The sequence below is a fragment of the Numida meleagris genome, chromosome 12 (genome assembly GCF_002078875.1).
Source record: "Numida meleagris isolate 19003 breed g44 Domestic line chromosome 12, NumMel1.0, whole genome shotgun sequence".
In the NCBI taxonomy this organism is placed as follows: Eukaryota; Metazoa; Chordata; class Aves; order Galliformes; family Numididae; genus Numida; species Numida meleagris.
The window spans coordinates 17,343,349-17,368,195 of record NC_034420.1 but is presented as its reverse complement, the minus strand read 5'-3'; the positions used below and the strand labels follow the sequence as shown (position 1 = coordinate 17,368,195).

The following is a 24,847-nucleotide window of genomic DNA, read 5'->3' as shown; positions in this document are numbered from 1 at the left end:
TTAAGAATTCTTCTGCGGGACTGCAGACCGTGTCTCTCGGAATGGAGGGCAGTGCTGCTCCAGGTGCTGTCAGCGCTGCCCTGCTGCCCCTGGGCTGCCCCCTCCTGCCCGCGCGGTCCCTGCAGCTGGGAGCTCCTCTTCTGCTCTGAAGCAGTGGCTGAAGTGAGGAGCTGATCTTTGGTTACCATTAGAAATGATAATTATAGAAATCCATATAGAAACCATTTGGGTGATGGGAATAACTGCTCACCATTGCACATCATGCTACAGTAACATGTTTCTGGTGTGGGATCCCCTCTTGCTCAGGAATTCAGTTCAGAGTTTATTAATCCCCGCAGGTTCTCCTAGCAGAAGAGAGAATTATTGACTGTGGCAGCAGCGGCCTGTGCAGGATCGTTGTTTTGTTTAAAGCAGTAACAGTTTCTCTTTGTGCTGCCTCCCCACGTTAGAAGCACTGCCTGGCCTTTGGTGCGAGTTCTGGGCACAGAGGTGGGCAGCATTCTGTGGCTCCATCGGTGCTGAGCAGCGCGGGGCCATGGGCAGGTCAGTGCAGGACGTCCCGTGCGCTGTGTGCGTGGCACTGGGAGCGCTGCGCAGGCGCTGGGCTCCGTGTGGGGCTCCGGGGCAGCCCCAGCTCCCCCCTCCCTGCAACTTTTCTGCCATAGGCAGAAGATAAGCATCCAACAGGGGGAAAGTCTGCTTCTTTTCACATTTTATTCCTTGGGCGGCAGATGGATCTCTTGTCTTAGAGTGGGGATCGTGTCGCTTTCCCAGGTCTGTTATGTGAGGGGACTGGGGTCAGCGCGTGCCTGCAGTGTGCTTCGGCTCCGGCTCCCGACCCCCATTGTGTGGGGTGGGCGTGCACAAGGTGTAAGAGCAGGGCAGAGGCTCTACAGGATGGGACCACACTCCTGTCTGATGCACAGCACGCTCCCAGGGCCCCTGGCCTGCTGTGCCCACGCTGTGCAGTGCCATGCCCACCCTGCGGCTCCGCTCTGCCCTGCACCGCGCGGTGACGGCGCTGAACCCACCCGCAGGCTGCGGGGCACAGCCGTGGTGTTGGACACACGTAAGTAAACGTTTGCGATCTTAACATGTTTTCAAACCTTTGTTTCTCAGTTAAAGAAATAGAAAACAAATATTTGAAGACGAATACAAACCAGGAAACGAATACCTTTTTGTTTATTGAGTTCTTTCTTCGCCTTAATAGTACGTTAAATTGAAAAAGCCTTTTTAAAAAATGAATTTCACATCATGGAAAAAATATTGAGCATCGCTGAATTTGTACAAGCGTCTCCCAACCGTAAAGTAAATGTCAGCGTTCTGTTTGCTCTTCCTGCCCGTCACCAAATAAGAAAAGATTATATATACCTGTTTCTAAACATACATATGTAAAATAGTCCTTGCTGCTCTCTCGTTTACAGTAATAAGGCTGTAACACTTCACTGCAATGTTTGCTGGGCTCAGCGCGGAAAGAAGATGTCAAAATTCATGGCCTGATGACCAAGGTAAATTACTGTCCATTGATCCTTGGTGTCTTCAGAAAGCATTTATGTCAGAGGTTGGGTACAAGTGGGTCCTGTGTCCACCTCTTCATGGTGTGTGGCCCCGTGGGAGTGCTGGGTGGGGGCCTGGGTCTGCCTGCACAGCTGGGCCGAGTGCTGGCTGCTCTGGAATGCGGCCTCTTAAACAGGGAAATACTGAGACATGGGGTGAGTGGGGAGGGAGGAGAAAAGAAGAAAAGAAAAAAAAAAAAGGAAAAGGAAAACCTAAAGTCTATGTAGCTGCAATTATGTGTGATATATGTATTTTGCACAAATGAACCTCAAGAGCCATTCTGCAATGAGTAAGCCCTCTAAAATACTGATAAATGTACATGTGAACTTGCTTGTTCCTGGGCTGCTCTGGGGCTGGGTTTTTGCCTTTCTGGGCGCTGCCTGGTGGCTTAAGGAAAACTAAACAGGACCAGGTCGGGAAATAAATCACTTGGAAGCAGGTTCCAGGGCCTTGGGGGCATCGCTGCTGGCAGCCCCAGCCCCTGGCACTGCTCCTGCAGCTCTTGCAGGGGGTTCTTCCTCCCGGGGCTGGGAGGCAGGTCCTCCACCCATGTGAGCCTTCTTCCTGCAGTGCTGCTCAGTGCAGCATGCAGCCCAGGTGAGGAGCGAGGAGCTGGGTTCACCCTTCCCTGCAGTTTGGAAGCGGTGGAAGGTGCGTGAGGTTGGGAGCAGCTCGGTGGCGGCACTAATTAGAGCTGTTGCTTTAAGTGGTTGCCTGTTTTCAGTTGTCTCTCCCTCCACGTTTTGGATAAATTGAGGGAATGTATCACCATAACATCAAAGCGATGAAATATCCTGTGCAAGGAACACCGGGATCTGTCCCAGAATAACCTCCTGCTCTTAATGCCCAGTGCCTCTCCCCATCGCTGCCCATGACTGTTCACGTGCGGTGGCAGAGCCTTTTCTTTCCCCGTCAGCTGGATGCACACTGGCTGCCATCACACAGCGGGTTGGGGCTGGGATTGCTCCGTGGTGCTGTGTTACGTCTCAGCACCACGCAGTGGGCTGCACAGCTCTGCAGGGCTCCCTGTGCGGTGCCGCCTCGTTGTGATTGTCTTGGCGGGGGGGAATGGTGACATTCTGAGCAGGGGTCGGTAGGGGCGGCGCGTGGCTGCCGTGTGCGCAGAGGTGCGGGGATCTCAGGGCTCGTTCAGCCTTGCTGCAGCTCAGCGCTGCGCCTTCTCCCAGTGCTCACTGCTGGAAGCACTGGGCGCTCTGCCAGTGGATCCCAGGGTGGGGGATCCCTGCGTGGGCGCACACTGGGACGCTCCCAGGGGCTGGCTGCGCGCAGGCAGCCCCCCATCTCCCAGAGCAATGCTAAATTGCTGTTGTGGATGACCCTGGGTGTAATGTGCCTCTCTGGATGTGTCTGGGAGAGGGGCAGCTGTTCCTGGCTGTGGAGCCGCTGAGGTTTCTGGTTTACTTTTAAGGGGAAGAGAGGAATCTTTGGCCAAGTGCTGGTCTTTCCTCTGGGCTGTGCCGTGCCACTGAGGGCATTGCTGAGAGCTGTCCTGTTTGCTGCTTGCGCTGCCCCACGTACCTAGGAAAAGCTCATGTTTTCCATTTGTGAGGATTTGATGCAGGAGCTCAAATAGCAATAGAGAACAGCAGGCGAAGAACTTAGTGCTGCTGGAAATCCCTTTCTGCTTCTCAAAGAAAAAGGGTCCGACAGAGCCAACGTGCAGGGCTGTGGGCTGCTGGGCAACGTTATCAGTCCCTCCGTCTTTGCTGGGGCTGCGCCGGGGCCGTGGTGAGATTTGGGTCACCAACAGAGCTAACTCCGCAGGTTTGCTACGTGATTCATGATGGACGTGATTTTACGGCAGTTCTGGATCCGATGTTCATTGTGGCTCAGGTGGGAATCGGTGGTCTTAACACCAGTAACGAGCACGTGAGCCAGAGCCCTGTCCTGCAGGAAGGTGACATTTGCTGCTTGGATCCCTGTGGGCACTGCTGCGGCCCCGAGGAGATCACAGCTCGTGGCACCGCTCCCGCTGCGCGCACCCTCCCCTCTCCCACTCCGTGCCCCGCTCCCTGCGCAGAGCAGCAGCTCTGTGTCACCGCGCACCCGGCCCAGCGCAGCTCCTGGGCCCGTGGGCTGCGGGGGTCCCTGAGCTCCGCCCCGCCCCTGGGAGGAGGAGATGGGTGCGGGGCTGCAGGCGCTACCTGTCAGTTGGCGGAGACGCTGCTGTAGCTCTTCCTGACGGGGAAGGTGAGCGGCGCTGACAGCTCCAGCGATGCCGCCCGCGGGTGCAGCGCTCTGCGCGGGTGCAGGGGGCTGGTGCCCAGGCGCGGGGAGGGCAGCGTGGGCGGCTCGGGGCTCCCCTCGGGCAGCGGGGGCTCGGCCATGGGCACTGCCTCGGAGCCGCTGCGGGGCAGGCGCGGGGAGGGCTGCAGGCTGTGCCGCTTGGGCGGCGGGCTGTGGTTCTGGAACCGCACCGTCTTCACCTGCTGCAAGGAGAGCAATGTGTCACCGTGAGGGCGAGCACGGTGCCCGCATTGAGCCCCAGGAGCCCCAAGCGCTGCCCCATCAACCATGGACCCCTTGGGGTCCTGGGGGTCCAGCCCCGGGGAGGGAGGGCTGTCCTCAGGGTAAGGGTGGAAACATGTTCCCTTGGTCCTGCTCTGCAGGGAGCAGCCCAGCGCGGGGCCGGATGCCCAGCTCTCCTGTTTGCTCATTCAGTACCCTTGATATCAGGAGAAATTACTTCTCTGAAAGAGCGGCTAGGTGTGGGAACAAGCTGCCCAGGGAGGTAGGGAGTCACTGTCTCTGGTGGTGTTCCAGGACTGTGGAGTTGTGGCACTGGGGAACACGCTTGGAGGTTGGTGGTTCTGCCTGTAGCAGGGCGCTTGGAACTTGATGATACTTGAGGTCCCTTCCAACCCAAGTCGTTCTATGGTCCGTGGGCATGGTGGGGTGGGTTGGGGTTGGACTTGGAGACCTTAGAGGTCTTTTCCAGCTTTAATGGTTCTGTGATTTATGGGGACCTCAATGGGATTTGTGCCTCATTTAAGACCTCAGAAAGCCTCAAAGTTTGATCACGGCTACTGAACCAATGGACGCTGGCTGGCTCTGAAGAACACCCTGCAGCACTTTGCCTTTCTGAAGGGCTTAATTTGAACAGCAGAGTCAGCAGCATCAGTATCTGATGGCTTAAGGCAGGCACCAACCCCAGGGGCACCCGTCAGCCCACGGGCAGCGCTCCATCCCTACCTTGTCAGTGCTGTTGCGGGAGGTGTCTGGCTTCACCAGGATGGACGGGGGGGCTGACGCAGGCGGCCGGGGCCCAGGCTCGCTCTTTGCCAGGGGGTCCATGGCATCCAGGATCACCGAACTGCAGACAGACGGCGTCCTGCTTTCCCCTCCTCTGACCACGAGCGCTGGCGGGGCTTCGTGGGAGAAACCGGGCCTCGCGCCCACCTCAGCTGGGGCAGGGGCAGGGCTGCTGTGCGGCGAGGTGCCAGCGTGCGGGTACGGCTGCAGCCCGGCCGTGGGCACGCGGTGGAGGGAGCTGGTGGTCTGCAGCCCTCCCTGCCCCGGCCTCTGCAGGGACCCATCTGGGGGCAAGAACAGGGGAGGTTGGTTAGCGGGGTCCCAGCGGCCAGGCGCGGGGCAGCAGCACGCAGCCGGCAGCGCGGCAGGATGTGCCCCCCGCACTGCTCCCTCCATCCTGTGCTGAGCCCCCCGAGGTGCCATGGCGGAGGCAGCACCCCCCAGGCCTGGCATTTCCCATCCTCTGCCGTCGTGCTTTTGGCCAAGCACATCTGTAAGTGCGACCTTTGCACCCGAGCCCTCCCCTGCTCCCCATGGTTTGCTGCTACTGGCTGCTCCCGCTGGCAGCTGCTTTCCAGGCTGCAGCGCTGGAAGTCGCACGCTTTATTTCCTTGGCAGTGCCTCGCTGTTTGCAGGATTGATTTTTTTTTTTTCTTTTTTAAAGGAGCCGCCACAGGGGTGTGAGGTCTTCTATAGTAAAACAGCTTTTAAGATAAACACACTGTTGAGTCTAAAACCTCCACCAGGGGCCCCTGCAAATGAGCAGGGCTCCAGCCAGCGCCCATGCCCATCTCTACCCCAGCTGGGGGCAGCGTGCCGTGTCTGCTCAAACATATTCAGAAATATGTTCCAAAGCAGCATTCCTTTTCACCTGCAGTCTATTCATGACTTCATGCATCTTGGATATTTCCAAGCTGTAAAATTTTGCTCCTGAAATAGAATTATTCCATTCTCTTGCTCATCCTTCCACATGCTTATTTCTAATTTTACTCTATTCTCTTTGAGATGTCAGAATATGAGAAGTATTCAGGATATGAGCTCACCAGAACTCCTACAATGGCACTGCTGAGTTTTACCCTTTTGTTCTGAGTTTCTTTCTTAATAATTCCTGATAATACCTTAATTTAACCTTCTGTAACTGCCTCTGCACGTGGAGCCCTCAGCGTCCTCTGTGCCAATTCCAAAACCTCTCTCTGGAGAACCAAAACTAACGCAGAGCCCGGTGCTGTTTGCACAACCAGGGCTCGCTGTTTCCTGTGGCTGCGCGCTGCCGCTCAGCGCCATTCCTGCTCCCTTTGCTCGATGTTGGCAGCACCTCGTGGGTCCTTGCAGCCCTCCCAGGCACAGCTGCCCTGCATGCAGCCCCCCCACTCACTCTTCCTGGTGCAGCCGCGGCCGCGCCGCAGCGATGCGTGCCCCACGGGCACGGGCAGTGCCGCCTTCAGCGCGCGGCTCTGGCGTTGGCCGCTCTCTGAGGCGCTGCCCTGGGAGGACAGCGAGGAGGCTGACAGCGTCCAGGAGGCGTACAGCGACGGCAGCTTCGAGTCGGGCATGCTCGGTCTCCTGTTGGCAAAGGAACAGGACGTCAGCTGGTGGTGGAGGAACGCGGCGGTGTGTGCAGATGGGAGCTCGGCAGAGTGAAGTCCTCCGGCCCTGCGCTCACGCCAGGGGTTTGGAGGAAACTGCAGCCCCAGTTCTGGTCCCGGCTGTGTCCCAGTGAGCGTGGGGTCCGTGTGGACACCTCCCCGCAGGGCTGGGCACTGCTTCTCCAAATAGTGGAGTGGGAATCCAGGGTGAGGTTTCCTGCCGTCTCCCCGACATTCTCTTTGCAGACACTGCGCATTCTGAACTCGTGGCTGGGTCTCTGTCCATCCTCAGTATATCTCGGGAACTGAGGGCATGGGAAATTTTTTTTCTAGCCTGAAGTAAGTGTATATGTTAATCATTGCCCTTTCTAATGTGTTTGCTCAGTTAGATCCATGGCTTCCAGCATTTAAATGCCTGCTCTATAGACAGTGACGTCACTGCAGGAGCAGGTAGACAACGTCCTGCAGGCCCCGACCCCTCTCTGCTTTTGTTCCATGCAAGGAAAATCAGACCTGAGGAGGGGAGCGACGTAGCTGCTGGGGAAGATGCCGACCCTGCCCGTGGCCAGCGAGGCGCCCCGCAGCCAGCCGTCGTGGTCCTTCCCCAGGACACGCACCCCTTCGCCCTTCTGCAGCTCCAGCTCGTCGGGGCCGTGCGCCACATAGGGGTGGAGAGCCACGCACCTGGGGAGACACGGGGACATCGGGGGGGCCTTGTCCTTGTGCCTGGTGGCTGCAGCACGGCCTCGGGTACGGGGCCGTGTGCTGTGGGCACTGCCCGCCCGAGGGTCCTCCTGCACCCTGGGGTGCCACTGTTACTGCAGAGACGACTCGCAGGGAAGAACGTGCCTGCGGCATTCAACCAAAGGGGATATGAATAAAAGAAGGGCGAGCAGGGTTGGAGAAGAGTAGATCTTGTCACAGCATCTGTCCCGGTATTGGTAGAAAACGAGCGAGGAGAACGCTGCTGTGCCACTCTCCCACGCAGGTGCTCATTGACATAAGGGATGGAAGGCTAACGAGCACCTGGCCTAAGGCAAAGCACCATAAAGAGCGCAGATGTGAGCTCTGCCCAGGTGGTAGCAGCAGGAACGGTCAGAACCTGTCTCACATCTTTCCAGTACTGTGCCTAAATTCTTCCATACCCCTACAATAACCTTTGGGGGCAGCTCCCCCTGCGGCTCCTGCTCAGGGCTGCGGACACCGGAGCACGGCCCCAGCCCCAGGCACGCGGCCCCGCCCCCCAGTGCCCCTCCTGCAGGCAGGACCCCGGGGAGCTGCTGGGATGGGGATGGGGATGGGGCACTGTGGAGTGGTGCGCGACCCCCCCCCGCACGATTCGCCTTACGCACATGTTGGCTGAGAGGTGATGCTGCAGGTGGGGGAGAGTGACAATGGCGGCAGAGTGCCTCAGCGATCCCGGTGCGGGATAGTAGGAAGAACTGACCTGCGGGGAGAAAGGAAACAGAAAGCAGCACGTTAATGTGAATAGGGGCTTATTTTAGCCACTGGAGGAGCCACTGAAATCACTGGATAGGCCTCACCCGTGCTTCCAAAAAGACGAAAAAAAGACACAGAACCTCACTGAGCTGCAGACAGATCCAGCAAACAAGGCACAAGGTCATTCAATGAGCAGAGACTTTTCTAGGGAAGACAGACCTGCCCCTATTCTTGAAAGCAAATCCTTCAAATAGCAAAACCAAAACAACTGAATCCGAACCCTCCTGACCCGTCCTGGCTGGCTGCTGTGTGCACGTGTCCGGCAGCGAGGCACAGGATGAGCGGCACAGAGACAGCGCAGCCCGTCCCCAGAGGTGCCCTGCAGCAATGTGCTGCTGGAGTTAAAAAAGGAGAGGAAAAGGGAAAGAAAGGAAAACAATGTGCCTGCATAGGAGCCAGCGCTTTAGAGAACAGCGCAGGGACCCAGGGTGAGGCAGCTGCTTTAGAATCAGGTTACAGTCAATGCATTTCACTAGCGTTTAGGAGATTAGGGTCCAGCTCACAGCATACAAAGCAGGACAGCAACAGCATCTCAGGCAGGAGACAGTAAAACATTATAGACTGACACTGCCCCATACCTCGAGGCACTCAGTGATGTGCTGGAAGCACAGCCCTTCCTGACCTTAGCAGCATCCTCCTGTCTCTGCTCCACGCTGTGCCCAGGGGCTCCGCACCCCTCTGGAGCTGCTGCCTCTTCCATTACGTTTCTGCTCTCCCACCCCTCCCAGCAGCTCCCGCCGCCCCAGCACCGTGGCAGCGCCTTGCTGGGTGCTGTGCTCACCAACCAAGCAGCCTGGCCCAGAGCTGGTGCACAGCACACGGATCTCTGTGTGTCTTCAGGAGAAAAATGGTTGTTGAGGAGGAAGGAAATCCAAACCATTCCAAGGCAGCACGTCAGTGCATCCGTGCTGCTGCTTGTGATGCTGACAATAGCTCACACCGAGACACCTCTGGTAAAATTATACTGGGGTCATGAGACACGATACCATTTCAATTGAATTATGGTTCTATTGCAGGGCTTCATTTCCTCTCACATAAAAGAGGGCCTAATATCCAGGGCTGTTTGCAGGCTAATGCTAAGCACAAAATGCCTGCTGGGTTTTATTGCACGGACACTGAACTGTCAGGGGCTGCCTTATTGCTTTACAAAACGTTGGAGCAGCCTTCAGTGTGAAAGATGCTACATAAATCTAAACAAAACCTTTTTCTTCCCATTTCAGATGATCTGTGAAGATCCTGTACTGAGATCTTCAGACAGAGCATGAAGAGGCAACGAGGCTCTTCTCCCCTGCAGCCAGCAGAGGATGTGCTCCCAGGGTCAGCCCACACCCCCAGCGCCTCGAGCCCTGGGCGGCTGCAGGCAGGGGGGGCTGCCCGGGGACTGCCCTGTGTGGCAGGAACCACCCGTCTGGAAGCAGAGAGCTGCAGCAGTGGATTCAGGATAGGGAAGTGACCCCGATTTCCAGGAGGCCTGACATCGCTGCTTAGAAGCAGTGGGAGGTGAGGTCACTGCTCCTGCAGATGCTCTCACGCTGTTGCATTTGCCCTTTGTGCAGAAGCCTGCCCTGCAGACAGCCTGCCTCCAGGGAGAGCCCAGCGGGCGAGTGCTCCCAAAAGCAGGGGCTTCAGCTGGGCTTTGGTGCTGGGGCTCAGGATGACGGCATGGCCCCTGGGCCCCCCTGGTCTCCTTCTGCCCCAACAGTGTCATCTGGAGCAGGTGCCCGGGGCCACGTCCAGGCGGTTCGGTGATCTCAGAGGAGGAGACTCCCATAGACTTCTTTCTATGGGTTCCCGGGGTCCCTGGGCTCTAAGAACTGACCTTTCCCGTTCAGAAGCGTCCCCAGCAGCCTGCTGAGCTGTCACCCCCCGGCTGCTGCCAGTGCCGTGCCGTCGCGCACGCGCTCCATCCGCCCGCCCCGTGCCGTCCCGCAGCACGCTGCCCGCAGCCGCCTCACCTGGGCGGGGGTCCCGCGGGGCGCGTCCTGCTCACTGCCGGCAGCGGCCACGCTGGGGTTGCTGGAGCTGATGAGCACCGGGGAGCTGATGCGCAGCGCCGGGCGGTCAGCAGGCGCGTGCACCATGCGGTTCAGCGTGTTGAGGGCGGTGGTGATGGAGAAGGGCCGCAGGCTCTTGCGCCGGGCGTCGGGGGCCTTGTGCAGCTCCCGGCCCTGCGCCTTGGGAGAGGCCACGCTCAGCGGTGCGCAGCGGAGCGGGGTGGGCCAGGAGCCCTTGCTGCTCTGCAGGAGCTGCCGTGCCGTCGTGTTTGGCTGCAAGAGACAGAGGGAAGGCCCGGGGGCCGCTGCAGGTCCTCCTCCCTCAGCAGCAAGGCCGCAGGCAGGACCCAGCCGACTTCATAGAGATCTATGGGACCCGGGGCTCGAGCGCTTCCCTGCCCTGCTCTCAGCGACAAGTGCTGAACGCCAAATTACCAACGTGGAGCTGGAGCCAAATTAAAACCGGTTTGAAAAACACGTTGCTCTCACTGCCTGGCGCTGCCATCGAGGAGCCCCATTGCCTGCGACTTCCGAGCAAGGCTGGAGCCCGCGGTGCCCCTGCAGCCCATGGCACTCGTGGGATGCTGCTGCTGAGCAGCGCCCGGCCTCGTAACGGCGCTGCTCGTGGGAAGGGCCCGGCCCTCAGCTTACGGAGGCAACGTTCGAGCAGTATTTCTTGGAAACTGCTGATCACTACAGCATTAATACAAAGGGCATGTGGTGACAGTGTTTTTCAGCAGGATGACTGCCAGAGGAATTAATCATGATTTACTGCTGACATGAACAAATTGCAAAACTTGGAGATTCTCACCCACTCATGTGAGGCAATGCTCCCGGCTGGGGATGAATGGAAGCGGCTGGCGCGGGGCAGGGAGCTGCCGCTCAGCGCTGTCATTCTGCAGCATGGATTATTTCTGCATTTCCTTCCTCCTCATTTCTTAGAGCAAGGTTTACAGAGAGTCATGTGTGCACACGTACAGAGAAAAGGGTGGTCATAGCGTCATTTCTCTGTGTAATTAAACTGCAGCCAGAGCCCAACCACTTCTCTGCCTTCTCTAAGAGCAGAGGGCTCAGTAAGGGGCACAGACGGGAGCATCAAAGCCAGGAGAGCCCCGTGTGTCCCAGGGCAGACACACCGCTGCCTTCTCCATAGTCAGTTCCTAACTCCTCGGTGGCTTTGTGTGGCCCTGGCTGGCTCATTTTTACCAAATATATTAGAGCTTCAAAAAAGAAAATTCTACTGGTGTCCTTTTATAAAAGAGCCACAAAGAGGTGCTTGCTGTAATTACGGTGATTATAGGTGTTAATTCTTTTTGTAGGGATTCTGGTTGGTGCCACACTCCCACTGTCCAGCTGCACCCCAGGAGCACAGTTTGCATCTGGAGCGGTGCTGTGAGGGCCCAGCCGGGCTCTGCCCGCTGCCCGCGCTCTGCCCCCACCTTCCCGCATTGCAGGGCTCCATGGTGCTGTGCCGGGGCCGTACCCACCTCTACAAACAGCACGGGGAAGATGCCCACTTTGTCGCCCAGCTTGCCCTCGGCCCAGTTGCCATCGACTCTGCTGATGACGGTGATGATGTCTCCCTGCAAGGCAGAGCTCTGTTAGCGGGCGGCTCGCCCCGCGTCTCACAGCGCTGCACCTCGGCGCTGCTCCCCTGCCAAACCCCTGCTCCTTCTGCTACGTCTGTGTTCCAAAACGCAAGTCCTTGTTCAGCACAATGCTCAAGCATTTGTTTTTGTTTAAAGGTACAAGCGTGGCTGAATGGGGACATGGGCATGAGCCTGGCGAGGGAGATGTGAGACTCAGAGGTGGTTTGGAGGCTTCCACCATGTGGAAATGTTTCTGCAATCGCCATGCCCAGAACAAATATTGAAAATGGCATTTTAGCTCCAAACCAAGCAAAAGACTGGTGTGAGTGGTGGGGCACTTGATGTCAAGCTGCCACAACCCTCAGACCATTACTTCAGGAGCTGAAATCGCCCGATGCTATTGCAGGGCAGGCGTTCGAAGCACGGAGCATGATGGCAGGGGTGGGTGGCAGGTGGGGTGACAGGCAGGGGTGGGGTGGTTCCTCCCAGCACGGGGCTGCTGCCAGCTCAGGGCACTGCGGGGCTCCTGCAGGAGTGGGCAGCCACGGGAAGAGGGAAGATTTTCGGAGGTCTATGTACCAGCCAGCTCTGCTTCTGAAGAATGAGCTCGAGCTGTGCTGCACGGACAGGTGCAGCTGGAGCACTGGAGCGGGCCACCCAGAGAGGTTCTGGAGCTCCGGCACACAGTGCTGCTCTGCACTGCTTTTCATCTTGGTTCCTCTTGGTCAGGAGGCACAGGGGGCTCTGGGCTCTTTGGCTTCTTGCCCCACATGCACCCCACATCCAGCCCTGACCCATCAGAGCCCGGACCTGCCCCTGCGCCTCCGCTTTCAGCTGGCCAGAGTGCGGGGAGCATCTGTGCTGTGCTGGGGAGGGACGGTGTCTTCTGCAGGGACACTGCTGCCTCCAGGCACTGCTCTCTGTTGTGCTCTGCACTGCCTCACCTCCTTCTGACAGCACAGCTGACTGCTGGGAGGTGCAGCTGCACTGAAAACCATATCCTCTAGCTGAGAGCAAACACAAGCTCTGCAGCCTTTGGGGAATGAAAAGAAATACAGGAAAAGTTCAGGTCCTGCTCTGCAGCGTATGCCTCCAGCAGGCTGCCTGAATGTGTCTAAGCTGTGTAAGAGAAGTGTTCTCAGACCTGGAAGCAATTTTCTTCGATATGTCAGTGGGTTTCTTTTTAGGCTCTCCTTCAGTGTTCTGGTGGGAGAGCAAACTGCCACCAGCAGCTGCTGCTCATCAACTCCAGCAGCCAAACCAGGGCCTGAAATGGCTGCTCAGGGTCACACTGCGCTTTCCCAGGATGCTCTCATTCTGTCCGTGTCTGTGCACATCCCCAGGGGAAGCCGGGTTTAGTCACCGCTGTCAGTGTCTGGTGGGGCTTGGAAACCTCCCTGGCTTTCAGCAGAGAGCTGCCATGGTGCTGCGAGGCAGCAGAATGCAATGCAATCTAAAGAAGAGAACCGGCCCAGCCCGTGCTGCCCAGCCCCTGCCCGTGCAGGGCAGTGTTACCTTGTGGAATGACAGGCAGTCGTTGTTCTCACTCTTATCCCTGCTGCTCAGGTCGAAGTTGTAAAGCGCTCTGCAGAGGGGTGGCGGCAGGGGCAGCTGCTTGATGACCTGCACGGAGCTGGCTGGGAAGACGCCGCTGACGCCATTGAGCTCGCCCAGGTACCAGTTCTCGTCCAGCTGCCGGAGCAGCACGATGACGTCCCCCTTGTTGAACCTCAGCTCCCCGGGGTTGTGCCCCCGGTAGGAGAACAGCGCCTTGGCTCGTGGCACCTGCGGGAGAAGAGACAGCACGGAGCTCAGCCGGGCAGCGGCGCTCAGCGCAGGCACCGCTCCCCACGAGTGTTTGTCATTAGAGGGAAAGGGCAGAGGGATGAGGCTGAAGCACACATTTGCTGCAATGAAGTGCCCCCATCCTTTCTTGATGACTTTTTTAATGAGAACAAGCTCCAAAATGCTTCTTCTAAATGTGTATCCAGATGAAAAGCAGGCTGAACTTGTCTGAGAATTTTAAGGAACAATTAGTGCCCTAAAGTAGTCTTCCCACGAGATCCCACTGCCTGCTGTATGTTCCCTTCTAATACAGTCTCTCTGGGAATGAACTCGGGTGTTTCTGTTCTGTTGTGGCTGGAGGTGACCATGGCTGTGCAGCGCCCGATGGCTGGCACCTGCGGGCCCACCAGCACGTGGCTGGGAAGAGCTACGGTTTTATTTCAGCCTTTAGTCTGGGTTACAGGAAGAGAAGCTTCTTAATGTCATTGCTGTGGTACCATATGAGAAAGAAGAGATATGCCAGAACCAGCAGAGGTGAGGGACCTTTGGCATCCTGAATCTCATCAAAATAAACCCACAAAGTTCACTTAAAACAGCAGCCTTCCTGACCTTTATCTGCACCAGAAAACTCAATTTAACACAACAGGCAGCAGACCATGGCGCTGAATGAAGGCAGGCCCGCCCCAGCAGTGCTGCTGTGATGCTGGGGGGGCTGGCAGCCGGCGGCTGCTGTTCTGCAGCGGGTGCCCTTCCCTGGTCTCTGCGCTCTGCTGAGCAATTCGAGATGCGCCTTTGGAAACCAGCGAGGTGGAAGGCTTGCTGCTAGTGCTCATTAGGACTGATGGAGATACCTTGAGCGCAGCCCTGTGTCCCACACAAGCGCATCCTAAAAAAACAGCGCAACCCATGTTTGTGCTTCCAGTCATTTGTAACGTCGCCGTTTTGAGTGAAGCACAAAGCGCGGGGCGGAGCGGCTCAGCAGGGCTGTGCTGTGCCCACAGCTGGAGCCATCAGCTGCTGCCCGCGCTGCCCAATGCGGGGCTGCTGCACGAGTGGCAGCACTCAGAGCTGGGGAAGCAGCGTCCTCCCGGGGCATCGCTCACATAACTCTGCTGCTTTAGCACGGACCGTGTTTGGACACTGAATTTGCAGTACTTGTCAGGCAAGCTCCATCTGGTCTCACATCAGCTCCCCAGAACGGTCCCCAGAGCACCTGCCCAGCCTGGTCCCCTGGGAGAGCGCAAAGGGGAGCAGAGAAACACAGCGCTGCTTTGTTTGGAGCGCGCAAAGACCACAGGAAATGATCCGAGTCTGGGGAAGAGAGCATCCTCCAGCGCCCCCAAATGCTGACACCAGGAGAAAGGAACCAGGAGGAGAAAACTTTTATGTACTGCATTTTCTTCAAAGCATTTGGAACAGGAAGCAATTAGCTTAATGTTTCGTTCTAATTGACTCATCTCGTCTGTTAATTTGCAGTAATAGTAAACACATGCACTTGGCTTAGTAACACTGGGAGTACATTGGTGAAAAAAAGGGAAATCATAAAAACCAAATTCAGGCGAGCTTCACTCTGCCATCCCCGCTCAGCACCCGGGCTGCAAGCACAGCACCAGCACCGCCACCCGAGGGAACACGCTGCAAATGCATCCGAGCACACGGCCTGGTGTCAGCTGGAGCTCAGGAGCAGGGTCCTGGGGTGCACGGTGGCAGCACGGGGCGCCTGTATCAGCCCAGGACGCAGCGCAGGCAGGATCACTTGTGTTAGGAGCACCCAGAAAACAAAAGGACCCGTGCGAACTGTGGAAGCAGGCGTGCAGAGGAGGAACACAAACGTCCGGGGATGATGAGAGAGTGGTTGCGCCGCAAAATAAGGGCAAACATAAAAGGCACCAAGAACAAGTTATGGAAATGTATTGAAAATAGGAGAAACTCAGAAATGAAATGCAAACCTGTTACTACCGGGAAAAGTTGAACAAGCGATGGGTGCTGAGAAGTCTGGAATGTTCTTTGTTCAGCAAGAAGAAGGATGATCAGATCCTCTATGAAATTCGTTTTAATTGGACAGAAATGCGGGCCCGAACAGAGCGCTGAGCTGGATGGGAGGGGGGGTCTGTGACATGGGGTGTGCAGAACTCAGCCCTGGGGGCTCGGGGAAGGGGTCAGGCGCCCTCTGAGCAATTAGTGCTCGTTGCAAGAGCTCCTGGAAGGCAGAATTGCTCCCAGAGGATGGGAATTCTTTTTCTGAAGCCATCTGTGGTCACGGCCCCCTCCTCCAGACATGCTGCGTGGAGCTGAAGCTTTGCTGTGGGAAAACTCATCTCCACGGTTATAGCAGAGCACTCGGGCTGTCCCTGCTCCAGGTGACAGTGTGAGATGTGCCTTCTGATGGCATGTGAGCAAGATGCTCAGCTGCTGCTGGAGCTGCAAAGCCAGGGGCAGGGCCTGGCTGGGGCACACGGAGCGGTCAGGAAGCGCTGGTTTGACTGGGAGCAGCGTGGGGGTCTCCTGCCGCCCCCAGGAGAGATGTGGGGGGTGAGGAGGGCTGCTGCTTTCCAAATTGCACTGCTCTTCTGTTTCCAGGTTTCCCTTTAAGTCCTGTTTTCTTTCCCTGTGCCATTTCATGGAGCTTGTGTTGATGAATGGACAGAATCTCACCAGCTGCTTTGTGGAGCAGCGCTTGTATTCACCTATTGAAGCTGTTGCAGAACTTGTGGATGCAGACATCTAATTGTTACTACTACTGCTTCCGTGCTTCTTTAGCATCCCCAAAATATTCAGTATTTTGGTCTGCTGGGGGACACCCACAGCAGGAGCAGCACCGCGCCGTGCTCTCGTCGCCCGCTGTGCCATGGGTGACCGCTCCCACCCGCTGGATTTGAGGCTGAGAAGGGAGAGAGGATTTTTTAATTATTTTTGGCACTTGGCATCAGCTGCGCCAGGCAGTGATCCAACACGTCTGAGTCTCCCTCCGTACAAAACAAAGACACAAACTGAATATATGCATGCGTGTGTAAGGGAGCGATTCAAAGCATCTCCTCAGAGCTGGGAGAAATGCGCACTATAATTATCTTCAATGGGCTCGTTATAACCTCCTCGCTATTGATGGCGGGGGAACGCAGGAGCACACGCTCGCAGCACTGAAATATCAGAAGGCACGTGGGGCTGCCGGGGTCACGGGGGGAGTCACCGCTCGGTGCTGGGCTGTGGGACCAGCTGGACGCTGGCAGAGCCCATGCACGCCCAGTGTGCCCGGTGCCGGCACCGCGTGGCACCGCCTGTGCCGGGCACTGCGGGCGCTGCCCGTGGCACCGGGAGCTGCCGTGGCGCTGCTGCTGCGGTGAGGGCACCCGCGCCGTGCAGCGCTATTCCCATAGCACCCGGCAGCCTCGAAAGGAACAGTTTATTTCTAGGATAGCGCTAATCTTTGCCAGAAAGGGAAGAAATCCAGTCCCGGGCATCTTCCAGCTTGGCTGCTCTCCCGCTACAATCCCTGGGTTCGCCGTGTGCGCGGTCTGGGGCTGCTGCTCGCTGTGCGGCCCCTCGCTCCGCGGGGCGTTCCGGCAGCGCTGTCCCGGGCGGGCACGCGGAGCTGCCGCGCTGCGCTCTGTGCCGCGGAGTCACCGCGGGGCCTCGCTGCGGGGCTGAGCGCTCCCGGCGACGGGGATCGGCACCGGCACCGCGTGCCCGGGCGGGGTGGGAGCGTGGCGCGAGGCGCTGCCGCGAGCTGCCCGCCCTGAGCGAGCCCTGCCCGCGTCCTCGGTGATAGCGCAGTTTTCAGGGCTCTTCGGGATCCAGCCGGATGAAAGGAGCTATTTGAATGTAAATTAATTGCCGTCGCAGTTCTGTTTTTCTGCTTTTCGGCGGAGGAGATAACTCCCGCCTTGTCACACGGAACAAAGCCACCCGAAGCGAACCTGTCGCTTCCATCTCCTCGGGTAATTACGTCTGAGGGCTCGGACGGCGGCGGTTCCTGCGTTCCCCTCCCAGGTCTGCTCCCACCAGCAGCCGCTCCCAGCCGGAGCCCTGCCTGGCCCGTGCTCCTGTGGGGCGTGGGGGGCTGCGGGCACAAGCTCGAGGCTGCAGCCAGGCACGGGAGCGCGGCCCACAGCTGCGGGCTGAGAAACTGAAGGGTGAGCAGGGCTGTGAGTGGGGGGCATGGAGCAGCCTGCAGAGCACGAGGGGCGGCAGCGTGGGGAGAGCGCCCACGTCCTGCAGGCCCACGGCCCTTGGGATCTCGCTGCTTCTGAGCAATGCCCGCTGTTGATCTGGCTTCGTGCTGCAGGGAGGAATGGGAAACGGGGACGGTGATGTCAGGAGGTGGAGAGCAGCCCCTATCGAGGGCTCGGCTGCAGTTTGTGACTCAGTGCCGCCGCTCCCAACCCTGGGGCTCTGCAGAGCCGTGCAGCAGCTGTGGTGGAGGACAAGGCCATATTAGGCTTCACCTGGCGCATGTGAAGCCACAAGAGAGGCTGGGGGCGGGCAGAGCCGGTGCCAAGGCTCGGCAATGCAGGCGTTACACCTGCGCTCGGCTTTGTTTCAGAGCTGTGCGCTTCTCGGTGCAGATGGAGCATGGCAGTGACGCGGGGCTGAGGGCCGCGCTGGGCCCGAGCGGGGTCCCACACCTGGAGTGGGGCCGGGGCTCTGCTCTGCCACCAGGCCCTCCGCAGCGCTGCCCTGCGTGGCCGCTGTCAGATGGCTGTGTCTGCTGCAGTCAGCACGCTGGGATGGCGGCTGCCCTGTGTGTCATGGCTTTAAGCCACATGGAAAACAAATGTGTCAGCCCTCAGCGTGCCCCATCATGACGCGCTGCTTCGGGACCACGTGGCCCCGCCGTGGCCCTGCCATGGCTGCTTGCCATGCGGGGAGGAACCCGAGCACTGCTCCTCTGCACTTCCTGCCCGCGCGTGTCCCTGTTGGCTGCAGTGCCGTCCCTGTGCCAGGAGGGAAGTGGTGCCCATTGGGCCGTGGTGGGGCAGTGCTGCGGAGCAGTGCCAGAGCTGTGGAGGGGTACGGGCAGTGGCTCACGAGGCTGCAGGAGGCCAATGTCAACGTGCCGTGTCCTTGCCTCTGATAAAACCTGCCAGGACTCTGCACTTTGTTTTTGCCCTGCAATGGCAAGATTTTGCTTTCATGTTATTTCAGCAAAGTGTTCTTTCAAGCATGGTGCATCTCTCCATTCCTCTGCCACCTCTGCCTAAGTTTATGGCCACCGTGTGATCCGTGATGCGCTGCCCTTGGCCGACCCGTGGGTCAGGCCTGGACCGGTCACTGCCCATGTGCCCTTGGCTGCAGTCGCTCTTGCCCAGGCCTGGAGCCAGATAAAGGAGCCGCTCTCTTCCTTCTGTGCTTCTGCTTCCAAAAGGAGCTTGACTGCCTCTGGAACCAAGGTATGCATCATCCCAGCCAATGTGGTTTCCCAGCAGGCGAGGCTTGCTCTCCCTTCCTTGCAAAACCATTCAGAACTTCCGGGTTCCCGGTTGTCCTGGACCCAAAGAAACCCTCATAAGGGATCTGATTTCCACATTCTGAGTTTGTCTCTCAGAAATAGCGCCCAAGTTGTGTCCACCTACCTGGCACTGGTACAAGAGGGGCCTTCCCCAGGCCAGGAATGGAAAGCTGGGCTCAGTCACCCACTTACAGGTCCTAAGGAAAAAGTTTTCTTAACATTTATGATCATTCAGTTGCACAGTGCTTTGCACAGTGCAATCCTGAGGCTAAGTGTAGTTTGAGTACCTGAAAATTAGTGACAGCAGAACAAATTGCTGCACTGAAGGGCAAGCACTGCAGATTCCCTTGTGAGGGCAGAGGAGAGGTAAAGCAGAGTGAGAGAAGGCTCAGCTCGAAGCATGGCACCGGCGTTCTCATCGCTGTGAGCCATCCTCGTCTTGGGCGCTGCTGAGTTTTGCCCAGCGGAGCCAGCATGAACGCGCCTGTCCCAGTGCCCATGCCAGAGAGCGCGGCAGGCTCCGGCCAGGTGCTGAGCTGCATGTGCTCGAGTGGCGGCCAGGGAACGGCGCGCAGCGGCGGCGAACAGCCTCAGACTTTCAGCCTCCTCGCTGACCACGGCACTTAGAGGTGAACGCGCTACCCTGCAGAAATCCTGCTGTTCTATTCCTGACTTGCCATCTGAGTCTGACTCATTGCCTTGGTAACAAATTAAAACACTTTCATGTATTTGCAGCTCAGCACCTCATTTTGTGGAACCAGGGAAACTGGCTCCTGCCGCTGGCCCCGGTGCCCTGCGTGGAGTGGCCCAGGAGCACCCGGCCCCGCTGTGCCTGGCTGCTGGTGGCACCCAATGGGTCCTTTGGTGCCGTGTGGGCTCTGCATGGGGAACCCAGCACCCTGCCTGCCCCCTGGCTCCAAGGTGGTGTTCTGCTTGCGGCCATCTCTGACCAGGATGGATGGATGCCCCGGTGCCATGCTGTGTGTATCTCCAGCTCTGCTCCACGGCCGCAGCTGAGCGCACTGCTGTTGAATGCAGCTCTCTGGGGAATGCACCGTTGGGTGATCGATACTGTTGTGGCTGACCTCTACCATAGACACAAGAAGCTAAAACCACATGCGGAGGAGGAAAAAACCGTGCAATGGTAAATGCATAAGGGGCAAGAACCAACACTTGGGTCACCCCGATGGGGGCAGTGGAGGTGAACTGGGGCAAATCTCTCCTCCCAGAGCATCACCAGACCACACGCATAGCGAAGTGCAGCGCTGCATTGTGCAGGTGGGAACAGCCTGGGGCAGGCTGGCCATGGAACTGGGCTTTTCCCCACAGCTCTGTGCGGGGGCCTGGTACAACGCAGCCCTGTGACAGCACAGCCACCAGCTCTCCTCTTCCAGGGGGCTGTGCAGAGAATGGGTCAGAGATGTGTTTGCTTCCCCTGTGTGCAGCCATGATGGTGGCTCCGATTGAGGCTTCACCGAGATCCAGCAATCCAAATCCTGTCTGTCAAATTCAGAAAGGAGCTGAAGATGTTTCTGGAGGAGCAGAAAATACCGAGCGCGGGCACTAAATATAGTGCCCATGTGAAGGTGGCAACGTTGGAGTGCGATGTATTTTTATCCCCGTGGAGCTGTTATGTGCCCGTCTCCCACGACGTGCAGGAGGGGCGGCTGCAGTGCGCGGTTCCTGCAGAGAGCAGCTGAAGGTGAGGCAGTACGGTGTGCTCTCCTGGGCAGCTGCAGGGCTCAGAGCCCTTCCCCTGCAGGTTGCCTTGGCCCCCACGCGTCACGGCCCTGCATGGGCGCTGGCCAGGAGCGCTGTGCTGCAGCACACAGCTTCCTGCTGCCCACAGCGCAGGGCCGGGCTGGGGCCAGGTAAAGGGATGCTTCGGCACAGCAGGAATCGCATCCTGCACACGCTAGGGGCGGCTCCGAGGAGTTCAAAGGATTCAGCGTAAATTATTTGCGCGTTTTCACCTCCTAGCAAATGCTTTCATTCCTGAGTTCCAGACAGTTTATTACGTGGAGATCCTGAAAATCCAAAGTCTTGTCCTCAGCACAGACGGTGAAGTCCTGGGGCCCAGGCAGACCTCCCTGGGCTGCCTCCCGGGCAGCGCCCCGCAGCACAGCCACCTGCACCCAGCTGGGCTGGGCACGGAGGCACGGTGAGAAGGGTGCAGGTGGGCAAGTAAGAGAGAGCTCGGGATGGGCTGCAGCTGAAACTCGCTGGCTCCTTGCAGCTCCTGGCTGCAGCCTGTGTGCCATGTTCCTGATGGTTCTGCAGCTCTGCTGAGGGCTGCTGGCATTCTACACACAGAAAGGTGTGGATCTGTGGTTTGCTTGCGATGAGGGGATTCAGTTGGTGTTTTTTTCATGAATGCTTGTATGGATGAAGAGCAACAAGCTGGCAAGAAAGCATCTCTGGGAGGCGAAACTTCATTCGAACTTGTGATTTCTCAGCTCCGCAGAGTAAAGGAAGTTTATTTATAGATGGTCTTTTTTGTAAAACAAAATGTGTCCTGTATCCTGCTTCTGATGGTGTACCAGGCTGCAGTGCAGCATGGCGTGTGCTAATTTTATTTGCTCTGGAGCATGAAGTGGTGCACAGTCCCAGTGGCAATCAGCAGCCTGCAGGTGGGGGTGGTGTTTCTTTGGAGACCCCACCACCTCCCAGCGCAGGGAGCACTGCACCAGGGATCAGCAGGAGAGCGGCTGTGGAGGAGCAGGGTGCAGAGAGCTGTTCTCTGGGCTCCCAAAATAGAGCGAGTGTTTGTTTGGGGGCGGCTGTCCATGGGAGCCCAACGTCAGTGCTGCTGGAAGCCCCGCACAATCCCAGCGCTCCCTGAGCAACTGCTGGATGGCTGCGGCCAACCCAGAAAGTTCCCTATGGGACCACGCGCACCCCAGCAGCAGGGGCCTGCAGGGAAGGGATGGGGACACGCCATGCTGCCCGTGGGGTGGCGGGGACAGCCACGTTCCTGGGGACTGAGCACAGTGCCCCATGGCTGACACCAGAGTGCTCGGGAGCTGCCTGCGTGCAGGGCTGGGTGGCTTCATTGCTGATCAGTGAAGGCTTTTTCCCCTGCTTTGGGATTTTTGTAATGGGGTCATTCCAGGAGTGTTAGCAAAGCCTCGAGGGAGGAAAAGTAAATCAGCTCAGTTTGAACTTTTCCACAAAAGAGGTCTAAAAATAATCGTAGGCCCAGATTTCTGTTTTTGGGAGAACAGTGCTTGTTAAATAATGATGATAATAATAATAGTAATAGTAGTAGTAAGCAGCATTACAGACTTCTGCTGCCTTAGCCAAGCCCACGGAGAGATGCTGACTCCAGACTGAGCACAGGACCCTCAGCTCGCGGGGCTGTCGCTGTTTGGTGGCCCCGCTGGTGGCAGCTGGCCCGGGTCAGACCGTGGCCCTGCAGCCCCGCGGGCGCTGCCACCCCGCTGCGTGCCGCCCAGACCGCGAGCTGCCGCCGGGAACGCGTTGGGAGCTGCCAGCAGGGAGCTGCCACTGAGCCACGCCCGCAGTGAGTCCCTGACTGTCCTGAACACGGGCACAGGAATGAGAACGGGGTGAGGGAGGAAAGCTCCGGCCTGTGTGCTGCGCACCCTGCAGCGAGCTGCCCTCCGACTGAGCCGTGTGCTCTGCTGTGCGTTTCAGGGCCGTGCTGCCATGTTTCCCCCCAGGCCATGAGCTCCAGAGGTTGGCTTGGAGCCGGGATGACCCGCTGGCGGCACCGAGGCCCTGGCCGCGCACCCTCCCCTGCTGCACAGAGCTCCACAGCCGGACAGCGGCGTGGGCCTCCACGGCACAGCAGCGACAGACCTGCTGCGGGTCTGCCCGTGTCTGCGGGGCTGAGGGGTGCCCTGGGCTTATCAGAGACGTGGCACAGTGTAGCGCAGGTGGAAGAGAAGGAAATTCAGAAATACAACCCCAAATTCAGGCAGAGGCAGGCTCCCTTCGTAGGTCTCATGCCACATCCACATTTCAGAAACGCTTTTGTACTGTTAGAGAAAATGACAGGAACAGCTTACATCTTTAAAATTAGCCAAGGAAGGCATCCCTAGATGAAAGTAGAGTTCAGTATTTTTCATCACCGAATCTCAAGGTGTTTTGCTAGGGGCACAAATGTCCCTATGCCCTTCCTCTTTAGTTCTGGGGAAGTTGAGGTGCCTTTCTCCATCTCCAACAGTTACAGTCATGCAGTGACCTATCTGATGGCTATCAAACCCAGTGAATCGCCCGAAAGTTAAAGCGTGAGAAACGCCCCCTGAAAGTCAGGAGGGACCTGAAAGCTCCAGAGAAAAGCAGCAAAGTTTGTGTAAAGAGGAAGGCAAGCTGGGTCTGTCTGAGCCTGGGACTCAGTGCAGTTACTGCTATGATGAGCTCCAAATAGAGAAATATCACAAGGAAACAGCAGCCAGATTTGCAAATAAAAGAATGATCTCTCACTCCAAACATCTGTGCAGCATCGCTGGCACGGAAGTTTGGCACTCCCGGCACACAGGGACAGAGCTCTGTGCTCACGCAGTGACGAGCGCGGGCGCTGCTTACCCCGTCCATGAGGCTCCTGGGGGCGGCGGGCGGCCGGTGCTGGGCGAGCTGCAGACCCCGCGGGACCCTGCGGATGCAGGCGGGGGAGGACAGGAACCCTGACCGCTGCATGGAGCCAAAGCGGGGCGCATTCTGCCCGTACCTAACACCATCCAGCAGGCGGATGAGCAGCAGGTTGGCCGGCAGCTGCTCGATGCCGCAGAGGACGAGTGTCCTGCACTCGGGGCACCGGAGCTCCTTCTGGGACTTGAGGATCCTCTGCAGACAGGGCTTGCAGAACGTGTGCTGGCACGGCAGCACCTTGGCTGTGGCGTCAAGCTTTTCAAAGCACACCGGGCACTCCAGCAGGTCGAGCAGAGCCAGGTCGTCCATCGTCAGCACCGAGCTGCCGTCACGGCTGTGCTGGAGACGTCCGCATGGCAGAGACAGAGGCGCCGGGCTGAGGCGGGCACCCTGCACGGAGGGGAGGAGGAATCAGAGCAGAGCTCGGCTGCTGGAGCCTGTACCGCATCCCACCTACATGGCAAGGCAGTGCCTCACGAGCCCATTTGCAAATGCCTACTTTGCACTCCCTTCCAAGCTGTGGTGAGTCACTGCTGATTCAGGAGCGAGGGGGCCGTGCCCAGCAGCCCCGCGTGGCACCGTGCAGTGGGGCAGGGCGGGCACCGTCCCTGCAGCACCCCACGAAGCTCTGGCCCTGCTCTGCTCTGCGGGCACCTGGCGGCACGGCGCGGGCAGAGCCCGATAAGATCAACCTGAGCTGTTTACTCCCGGCTCCGGCTCAAAGCAGCCGTTGGCCGCCCGCAGCCCCTCGCACACCCATGCACCGCCTCGATCCCGAGATCAGTCCTAATTAAGCTCTCTGCCTACCGGTTTTGACAGCAGCTCTATAAAAAGCCCTCCGAACACAACTACGATCCCGTTTTACCTTGGAGGGACGTGGGGAGCTCTGTGCCGACGTCCTCACCCGCCAAGCTGCCTCGGCTCCCGCAGCCCAGCACGATTATTCCTCCCACAGCACAAAGTCACTCAACCCGTTCGGCTCCTTCGGGGCTGTGCTGGTTGTGCTCGGGCGGGCGGCTCTGGGCTCAAGTCACAGCTTGTGGGAGAGCAGCGGCTCCCGTGTGCTGGCCAGGTGAGAGCTGTGCCGCCCGAGCCGAAACCTCCCCTGGAGATGGTGTGTGAACGCGGAGGTCTGGGGTTGTGAGCTTCCCACTGCTGGGGTTTGCCTTGCCTTGGCCATGGGGTGCCCATGGCCACGACCACCCTCGCACACAACTGGGCCAGGGCTGTACACCGGCAGCGCTGCTCCCAGGCTCGGAGCTGCGGATGCTTGAGCAAGCCAGGAGTGCTGCTGGGGATGGCAGAACCCAGCCTTGTGCTGCCTAAGCAATGCGGCTCCGTGTCCCAACACGAGTCCTGGCTGTGGCTCCAGCAGCCCCAGCCGTGCCCACGTCCTCACTGCACGGTGATGGGTTGGCGATGCCCGGGAGGGTGCCGCTGCCTGCAGCACCGTGGCACTCACATACCCCTCTGAAGCACTGGGCCGCCTCCGCCCACACCATC

At 58.3% G+C, this 24,847-nt stretch overlaps 1 protein-coding gene across 6 annotated transcripts; it reads right to left on the bottom strand.

Annotated features, from left to right (window-relative positions):
- SH3RF2 (SH3 domain containing ring finger 2) lies at positions 1,158 to 24,360 on the bottom strand. 6 transcript variants are annotated; one of them, XM_021410967.1, is made up of 11 exons: positions 24,210 to 24,360; positions 23,282 to 23,734; positions 13,015 to 13,284; positions 11,398 to 11,493; positions 9,872 to 10,183; positions 7,769 to 7,863; positions 6,930 to 7,100; positions 6,206 to 6,393; positions 4,771 to 5,114; positions 3,723 to 4,007; positions 1,158 to 3,465 (listed from the first exon to the last, which is right to left on the bottom strand). In XM_021410967.1, exons 2-10 carry the CDS (start codon positions 23,651 to 23,653, stop codon positions 3,726 to 3,728), a joined length of 2,130 nt encoding a protein of 709 aa, XP_021266642.1. In that variant the 5' UTR covers positions 23,654 to 23,734; positions 24,210 to 24,360; the 3' UTR covers positions 1,158 to 3,465; positions 3,723 to 3,725. The 6 variants fall into 6 exon arrangements, with proteins under 6 accessions (XP_021266642.1, XP_021266643.1, XP_021266645.1 ...); XM_021410968.1 differs by lacking the exon at positions 24,210 to 24,360 and adding an exon at positions 23,844 to 24,047; XM_021410970.1 differs by lacking the exon at positions 24,210 to 24,360 and having other exon boundaries at positions 3,723 to 4,004; positions 23,282 to 24,052.